The sequence below is a fragment of the Penaeus vannamei genome, chromosome 29 (assembly GCF_042767895.1).
Source record: "Penaeus vannamei isolate JL-2024 chromosome 29, ASM4276789v1, whole genome shotgun sequence".
Lineage (NCBI taxonomy): Eukaryota > Metazoa > Arthropoda > Malacostraca > Decapoda > Penaeidae > Penaeus > Penaeus vannamei.
The window spans coordinates 26,871,271-26,881,143 of NC_091577.1; the positions used below are offsets into that span (position 1 = coordinate 26,871,271).

General features: G+C 43.9%; 1 protein-coding gene across 1 annotated transcript; it reads right to left on the minus strand.

The window, feature by feature from the left end:
• Positions 1-6,499: 6,499 nt before the first annotated feature.
• Positions 6,500-9,699, minus strand: LOC138867356 (uncharacterized). The gene is made up of 4 exons (XM_070142610.1): positions 9,281-9,699; positions 8,935-9,055; positions 8,507-8,618; positions 6,500-8,337 (listed from the first exon to the last, which is right to left on the minus strand). The coding sequence occupies exons 1-4, from the start codon at positions 9,487-9,489 to the stop codon at positions 7,490-7,492; spliced, it is 1,290 nt and encodes a 429-aa protein (XP_069998711.1). The 5' UTR covers positions 9,490-9,699; the 3' UTR covers positions 6,500-7,489.
• Positions 9,700-9,873: the final 174 nt, after the last annotated feature.

Here is a 9,873-nt window from a genome sequence, read left to right on the forward strand (position 1 = left end):
GGGAGAGGAGGGTATCCATGCGTACGGGGAGAGGAGTTGGTAAACGTGGAGAAGAGGTAAAGGTATGAAGTAAGGATTGTGGAATAGTTAGTTTGGTAAAGGAAAATTGGTGAAATCGAGCATAGCATCGGAGAGAGAGAAGGGCTCGACGTCGAGAGAGGGACGGCATGCCTGATTCAGTATATAGGCTCTCAACTGGAGAGGAGCGGAAGGCGCCTAGGGCTAAGCGGAGACCGCTGTGGTGGACTGTATCAAGGTGAGCAAGAAGAGAAGTTGAGGCAGAGGAGTAGATATGGCATCCATAATCTAGAGTGGAGAGAATCAAAGTAACATGAAGATGGAGGAGAGTTTTGCGATCTGAGCCCCAGGAGATATGTGAAAGCGTTTGTAAGATTCGGAGGCGACGTTGAGCTTTTTCTTTGATATACAAGATATGGTCTCGCCAGGACAACTTGGAATCAAATATAACGCCTAGGAATTTGCCAGAAGACCGGTATTGGAGTGGAGCATTATATAAGAAGAGTGGGGGTTTGGGGACCGTACGTAAGCGAGAGAAAAGGATGGGGAAAGATTTAGAGGTAGAGAAGCGAAAGCCATGGTTGGTGGCCCAAGAAGTTACTGATGTTATTGCAGACTGAAGGAATTGACAGAGATCTGGTATGGATGTGCCAGATGCATAGATGGTTAAGTCATCAACATATAGTGATGCTCTGGCTCCTGGTGGTAGGACTGAGACTATGTCATTTACAGCAAGAAGGAATAAAGTGGTACTAAGCACACTTCCTTGTGGGACTCCTTCGAATTGAGGAAAGGATGATGAAGTGGAAGAGGCAATCTTGACCTGGAAAGTACGTTTAGAAAGGAAGGATTTAATGAAAACACCCATGTTTCCACGTAAACCTAGGGAGGACAATTGTTGGAGGATATGGTATCGCCATGTGGTGTCATATGCTTTTTCTAGATCAAAGAAAATGGCTAATACGGATTCATGGCGTGCAAATGCCGATGTAATGTATGTCTCAAAATGGGCAAGTGGGTCTGCTGTACTTCGGGCACGTCGGAAACCAAACTGGGAAGGGGAAAGGAGATTATGAGACTCTAGGTACCACATTAAACGGAAGTTAACCATTCGTTCTAGTAGTTTACACAAGCAGCTAGTTAGAGCTATGGGGCGGTAATCTTGGGGTAGGGTACCTGATTTATTGGGTTTTAAGAAAGGTAGGATGAGAGCATCTCGCCAATGAGAAGGAAAATTTCCTGTCGTCCATATGTGGTTGAAAATAGTTAAAAGGAAGGATAGAGAGGAAGATGGGAGGTGTCGGAGCATACGATAGTGAATGCCATCAGGGCCTTCATGAGTGTTGCGGCACGACTGTAATGCAGCGTTGAGTTCAGAAGAAGAAAAAGGGGCATTATAGGACTCATCAGAGGATAGGGTGAAGGTAATAGGGGTGCGCTCCTTGATGGTTTTAATGGAAGAAAAGTGTGGGGAAAGGTGAGAGCCACTACTGACCTGGCTGAAATAGTTGCCCAGTTCATTAGCTACTTCTACAGGCTCAGAGATGAGAATATCTCGAATATGGAGGACGGGTGCAGGATGGGGGGGATGTTTGCCTGATAGTTTATGGATCCGTCGCCAAACAGCTGAAATAGATGTAGAAGATGTAATTGAGGAAACATAATTTTGCCAGCTATTTGTTTTGCTGTCTTTAATTGTACGGCGAAGATGGGCAGATGCTCTTTTAAAGGAAATAAGGGCTGATAGCTGGTGAGGGGTGCCTCGTTTGTAGCGATAGCTGTTCCAGGCTGCTCGTTTTAAGCGGAGCGCTTTGGAGCAATCAGAATTCCACCATGGAACACATTTAGAAGTATAGGGTCTTGAAGTTCGAGGAATGGCTGTATAGGCAGCTCTTAGGATCGTTGTTGTAAAACAATGTAGCATATCTGAAATGGACAGTAAGGGGGGTGGAGGGATAGGTATAGTAGAGAGTGAAGTGAAAGTATGCCAGTCAGCTCTATCGAAGCACCAGCGTGGAGGATTAGGAAGTGGTACATATGAAGTAGGAGAAAGAAGTATTGGGAAGTGGTCACTATAGGGGAAGTGGTCTAGAACTGACCAATGGAAATCTAGATGTAAAGTAGGAGAGCATAGAGAGAGGTCAAGGCATGAAAAGGATTGTGTGCGCATGTCAAAATGTGTGGGGCGATCTGAATTAAGAATAATTAGGTTATTTGTGAAGAGGAAGCGTTCTAGAGATCGGCCTCGGGAGTTGGTGGTAGAGTCACCCCACAGAGTGTGGCGGCAGTTGAAATCACCAACTATGAGGAAAGGTGGTTGGAGTTGGGAAATTAGAGTGTCAAAGGCAGTAAAGTCAATGGGATGGGATGGGGAGAAATAAACTGAAATCACTGTGATCCAGCGGCGAAGAAAGATGCGAATAGCTGTGCACGGGACCGAAGTTTGTATGGGAGGTATGACATAAGGTGTTTTATGATGGATAAGTATAGACGAGACATAAAGGGAGTGTGGGGAAGAGATAAAATGGTAATTAGGAATTGGAATAGGAGGGTGTGTGAGGAAAGTCTCTTGGAGGCAGATAATAGATGGATTATAAGAAGCAAGGATATGACGTAGGTCTAATCTATGAGAGCGGAAACCGCGAATATTCCAATGTAGGAGAGCTATATCCTAGTTGATTTATGAATGATAACACATTTACGTGTTGGGGAATTTGAAGGGGAAGGAGCTAGGGGGTGTAAAGGAGGGATATTAGGAGGTAGGGAGTCTGGAGAAGGGCATTGTTGTGCCATGAGTGATTCTCGTGTGTATCCTGGAGGGAGTGCAAAGGATAGAGGGGATGGAGGGAGGGAGAATGTGCCTATAGTTGGGGTTGAAGGGGGTGGGTTGTGTTGGGAGGGAGTAGATGTGTGGGGAGTGCTAGTGTTAGGAGGATGAATATCAGAAGGATGGATAGTTGGAGTTGAAGGGGATGTGTTGTCTTGGGAGGGATTAGGAGGAAAGGGTGTAGGGGTGTTGTGAGTAAGAGGGGGATGCATATCAGGAGGATGGGTATTGGGAGGATGGATATCAGTGGTGGTTGGGATTGAGGGGGTTAGGTTGTGTTGGGAGGGAGTAGGAGGAAGGGGTGTAGGGGGAATATTAGTAGGAGGGTTATGAATATCGGCAGCCACTTCAAGTGTGGAAGGAGCATGAGTTATGGGATTTTGTGTCTCAAGCATATAGCTTTGAATGTCATCCATTGTTTCTGCAGTGGAGTTTGTTGGAGAGTTTTGTGAGAAGGTAATTGTTTCTGCAATGGAATTGGTTGGAGAGTTTTGTGGAATAAAGGTTTTCTTATGAGGGGGGGAAGAGGAGACTGGTGTCTCAGGAACAAAGGTATAGGTAGGTGGGGGTGATTGTGCTGTAGGGGAAGAAGGGTTAGAACGTTTAGTCTGTCTACTGCGGGTAGTGCGGGGAGGGAGAGGGGTTGGTGTTGGGGCTGTAGTTGAGATAGGAGCTGTGGTTGAGATTGGGGTGTCTGGGTTTAGAGTGGCAAAGGAATTGGTCTGAGGGATGTAGAATGTAGAAGTGGAAATGGGGACATTTTTGGGTGGAGGGGGAAGGGCTGAGCGAACGATGTTGCTAGAATATGGAGTATGAGAGAAACCTTGTCGACGTGCTTCCTGTCTGGCTTCACGTAAAGTGAGACCATTTTTGTATCTGAGAGTTGCTACCTCAGATTCAAATTTGTAAGTGGGACAGCCTCTATAAAATACATTATGGGGGCCGCCGCAGTTAGCACATGTTCGTGTTTGTGCTGAGCAGTTTGATCGATTATGACCAGGTTGGGCACATATGGGGCATCGGTCTGTGGAACGGCAATGTTTGGCAGGATGTCCAAAGCGCCAACAGTTTTGACATTGACGTGGAGGGGGTTGGTATGGTCGAACAGGGAGGGATTGTCCACCAATGTAGATACGTAAGGGAAGGTCATGTGTACAGAAGGTAATTTTGGCAATATTGGTTGGATTCTTTCGTTGACCTTTAGGAGGAATGGTATAGCAATGTACTGATTTCACATCTTGGTCTTTGAGGCATCCTAATAAGTCTTCTCCACAGTCTGACCAATCTTTGGTATCGACTGGGCAGTTTGCTGGGGAGAGAGAGACGGTTCCGGTACAGGTATTAAGGGTTGCATGAGGTTCTGCAGGAATGGGGTTGCCAGAATGATCAGTTAAATTTGACAGTGCTATAGATTCAGTTTCTGATCTGACTGTTACCAGACGGGAGCGATCGCGTCTGGTATAGAAAGGGACTCTACCTACTTGTTTTTGGAGGCATTGTTGAAAGAGAAGAGTGTTGCCTGAGTAAGGAGCTGTAGCAGGGATCACGAAAAATCGGTCCCATTTAGCTGGGCTAAACAGAGTATTTAAGATATCTGTAGGGTTGGTGGTGGTGGATAGTCGGGGACGTGTGGAAGAGGGAGTATTACGGAATGATGGAGAATAGGGTTGCAAGGTAGTAATAAGGGAGGATTGGTTGTTTGATGAAGGTTGCAGGGGTGGAGTTGAATTTGAGGAAGTTGGGTGGGTAGGAATGTCTTCTGGAGATTGATTCTCTGCTTGGGTGGGTAATGCACTAGTAGGCATTGAGGAGTGGGCAGTAGTTTCAGTGTTCGGAGCCGTGGTCAAAGGAGAGCCTGGGTTGGGGCTATTTGATAAAGGGGCTAGCCTCAGAGCCTCTAATAAAGGGATTACATTCTCATTACTGGTCATGGGGAACCTGGATTATGTAAATAGGCCTATTCGGTCCACCTCCTTTCGCTACTGAAGGTAAGGGCTAGATTAGTCAGGAGTACCGTGCCCATAGTTCCCGCTGGCCGTTCAGGACTGGCACTAGGTCAGCCTTTCATCCTCTCAGCACGGCTCTCACACCTTAGGAAGTAGATAGCAGAAGGGGATGGAGAAGAGACGGAAACAAAAGCTGGAGAAAAAAAAAGACCATGCAAAATTAGTTGAGTCGAGGGCTGAGGCCCTAGGCAGGGGAGATCCCTGTATTGGGTCTCAGTCTTCGTCTCCTAAGCCCCCCCACGACAACAACGGGCAAGGGATTGGGGGGGCGGAGAAGTGGTAGAAATTGGAGTATCTGGAATTAGAATGGAAAAGGCATTTGACTGGCAGAGAGAGTAGAGGTAGGATGGTTCAGAATAGAGGGAAGAGATACTGTATTAAGAGAGGGGTGAGGTTCGGCAGGAATAAGTTTGCCAGTAAGGTCAGTTAGGGTAGATAGAGCATGAGCTTGGGTTTCAGATGTAACTATGACCAGGCGTGAACGATCGGAGCGACTGTGAAAGGTAACTTTGCTTACTTGTTTTTGAAGACACTGTTGAAAGAGAAGGGTATCCTCAGAGTAAGGGGCTATGGAGGAAATCACAAACAATCGGTTCCACTTGGCTGGGCCAAAGAGCACTCCAAAGGTTTGCAGAGGTAGAGGCAGAAGAAGGATGAGGGCGAAAGGAAGATGGGATGGTGTGGAGCGGAATAGTTCTGTGAGGGTAGGACAACATGGATGAAGAGTAGTAATAAGGAAAGAGGGGTAGACATTGAAGAAAACTGTGCAGATGGAGAGGAGAATGTTGGGAGAAAGGAAGGGGTTCTTTCTGAAGGTTGAGTAATAACCTGGGTGGGTGTTTTGGAATGGATAATCCTGTCAGTAAGCGTCAAGGAGGGGGTATTAGTGTCAGTGGTTGGAGCCGTGGTCAAAGGAGGGGAAACCATCAAAATCAAATTTAGATGGGCTAGTGGGTGACTGGGTAAACCCCAATGTCCCTATTGCGGATAAAGAATCTTCGTTATCGGCCGTGGTGAGCATGAATAAAATGGGGAAAAGAAACGGTCTACCTTACTCTACGGAGTAAGGGCTTCATGACTGACACAGAGCCAGCCTTTCATCCTTTCAGCGCGGTTCTCACAACCTGGGAATGGGACAGAAGAAGGGGATAAAGATACAGGTGTAGGGAAGACGTGTAAAGTTATAAAATAGTCGATGTCTCTGTCGACTTTTCCAGTTGATATACACACGGATATCACTTCAAATACAAGAAAAATTGGATAAACTGGGCGATGTTCATGCGACAAGGCCTTATATTTCTTGAATTGATCCCCCCACATACACTTGGAGAAGCAAGTTGTTTTTGCCTAACGAAAAAATCGTAAATAACCAAATTATCATCAAAATTATTCAGGCCAATGATTGTTACTCCGTACTTATTTGAAAACAAAATAGCTTTCAATCAGCCCCATATAACCACATCTATGATACCATTTCATAACTTTGTCCTTTACTTTTTTACTACTGCTACCACTACTATTACTACTATGACTAACATGTCTAGTCAGATACGTATTTTCTGGTCCATTTATTTACCCACATATTGCATAAACTGGGCATACATACCAGCTTCATTCCAGGTCAGAAACCCAGGGTAAGATAGAACACTTTACGATATGCAGCAACATTTAATAACATTCAACGCACACAACCAAACAATTCATTAAGTTTTTAGGAAAACTAATATTAACATTATGGCACCATTTGACTGAATACAGTACGGTCATCACAAAGGAGCAAAATGTACAATAAAGTTACGTTAAGAAACACGAACAAAATTCAAAATAACACTTTAATCAAAACCCTGGAAAGATTAACATGTATCGTGGATTTAATGCTTCTGAAAGCAGTTCAGACATGTTCTGCTTACAGGTGATAACATTTGATATGAACAGTCTATGTACACAAAGCATGAAAGCATATATGGCTTGCTTATACGTCTAGCTTCCATACTAAATAAGGACTGGCAATTTGAGAAATTCCATCGCATCAACACTTGGACAAATCATACTTTCTCAAATTAATCGAAATTTTTCTTCAGCCTTAGGATCTATATGGACATGCTGAAACAAGCACAAATTTAAGAAAGATACAGTTCCACGATGTATCAAGACAGTGTATTGTTATTACACTGAACATCGTTGCATATAATGTTTCTTAAGGGTAGTGAAGTATCATGCTACCATATCATTCACTGATAAACAATCCTAATGGATAAGACAGTATTCACACATCCGTGAACCGATGCTACTGTTGGAGTATTACACAATATTTTCAGCCTATATACAATATCATTTGTTTAAATATATACAAACTAGACTAACAATTTGTACACTCTTTCTACATTAATAACAATCGAATATTTTCTTTCTCACTAATAGTAAATGTATAAAAATCCATAAATACTAACAATTATACATTGTATTTACACTAAATAGTTACTTTATATTCTGATGACAATTAACGTCATCGGAATAAAGCATTCCGAGCATCATTCAGTCAATGGCATCCTTTATAGTTCTCTGTTCAGACACAAAACCCCAATGCATTCCCTTAGGGTTCTCATGGAGGAGGGACCTTGTGAGGAGCAGCAGAGGATCAGTGATCTGACAACATGTACTCAGCGTGAGAGTGTGTGTGGGAGCTGATTCCTCTTGGATCACTGAGTCTGCTTACAGAAATATTTGGTTCTATTTGCTGCCCTAACGCTCGATGTTTCGCAATGATTACGCGAGAATTTACCTTCATGGGAAGGTAGTGGTGGGTATTACTACTAGTCTCGTCTTTTGATGACTGACTGTTGCTATTTTGGTAAATATTTTTGCGTGCGATGGCTGCCTGTCGGAAGCCATTTTGCTTGTGAATCACGTTGTTGCCAGCTGATCCAAGTACTTCCTTTTTAATATTCGCACAGCCATGTTTATTCAAGTTCCCCTCTGCGTTGATCTTATGCTGTGGCACCGACATATCCAGATACCTCCCGTCGGGATCCTGACTGGTCCCTGGGCACCTTTGGATTCGAAGCATTTCCAAAGATGGATCTCGCTTAGTGGTATGCTGACCAGCTAACAGGATATTTCGCTTGCGATCGGACAGCCTCTCTGCGGCTCGCAAGCGGCTGTCATGCGGGTCTGTGTCCTCACCTCTGAGCAGGTCTACTCCACGGATAAGCAAGGTGTTTCTTGGAATCGGCAGACCATGTCCTTCACGGCTGTTGCGACGCATGTAAAGAGGCATTCTGCTCTGTGTCCCAAAGCGAGGATGACCTGGCCCGGGAGGGAGAATGGAGTCACTGGCATACAGGATTTTCTTCGCACTAAACACATCTTTCTCGAAGGAATCAGAGGGTATGTCATCCTTGTAATACTTGAAGTTGCCTTCCCTCTCACTTGGCGTCGTGGTGGTTGTGAGGTGATACGACATATGGCTACTGCATCCATTCTCACCTGTCGACATAGTTGAAGGAGGTTAAGGTAAAATAACTAATGACATTTATAAAACCACATTAGGAAGGGATATGCTAGATACTTGATCTCAAAGCACACTTGTATGAATAGCTGCATGCCTTTAAAGTGAAAGTAAATAGTAAAAGTAACACATAGTATTACAACGTACTTTGAGAAGATTTCCGGCAAGGGCCCACAGAAGGGCAGCACATGCGCTTACACTTGCACATAGCAGTAACGTCATTATCCTTGCAAGTGTACATGATTATCATGAGGAAGCTCTGCAAAAAGAAAGTGTAATATCAACAAACATGCAATAATTGGTACACTTGAAATGTTACATCTATAAATACCGCCGGTTTTCTACTTTTTTATCAACTATCAGCATAATTTGATATACTCAATACTCGAAGCATATATAGACTTCATAGCGTGGTCAGTAGTTTTAAGTACACGAATAAGAACCACATTTAATAAAGATAAGTGTGTTTATGGATGTACAGCATACATCAGACTAGGCAACATTATGTTCAAATAGAAAAGCAACCACAATACCTAACAATTAATAATTTGACACAGCAATGGTGCTTCACCTACCTGCATAAGCGTAGCGAAGCAGAAGAAATATCGGCCGATTGGGTGACTGTACACAGCGCTTGTCACCACCAGCACCCACTCTCCCACCAGAAGCAGCACCTGATGCCACAACCTGTCACGTCTGTTAAGAGAAATGGAACGGTTTATTCTTGTCTGCAATTTCCCTTTAGGCTCGAATGTACGTCACATTATTTTTATTGTTTACGAGGAACTTGAAGAATGAGCATGTGGATAGAATAAACAAGAAAAGAGTTAGTACAGCCTGAGTTGTCCGTGAAACATCCGTCACAGGAAGACAATTATACTGGAGAAACAGCAACGCACAGGGGAGACAAAGCATACATACATGAGGATGTAGTGAGAAGCCTCTTCCTTCAGCACCGTAAGCTGGTACACATTGTGAACTGCCACGATGACCCAAAGGAACGTGAGCGCCACAAGAATGGCCATGAGTAGCGCCGTGAGGGGCCATGCAGGACCCAACGTGAGCCAGGGAGTGCCAAGCTGGTACTGGGTCACGCTGTGTACCACCCAGAGCAGCAGTCCAACCACCATCGTCAAGACTGGTACAGGAGAATTTAAACAAGTACATGTAGCATTAGATGTAACATAGAATAAAGCCTTGTTAATTTGCGTTTATGAATACATAACAGTAAAGGACATTATATAATCATAGTCCCATTCAAAGATAAGTTAAAAAATCAAACGGCAACAAAAAATGAGAAACCTAACTGAATCTGTTCCAAGTGCTTTCAAAATTACTATCATTTACTACAGCAATAAGAACTCCGTTAAACAAAAAACGAGCAGCATGTACCCTGCACTGTGGCGTCAACAATGAAAATAAGAACTGCTTCAAATTACAACGTAGTGCACATTGTTTCATCATCACTTCCTGTAGTACTTTACTGACATTCATACACGAATGTTACTTTGTTG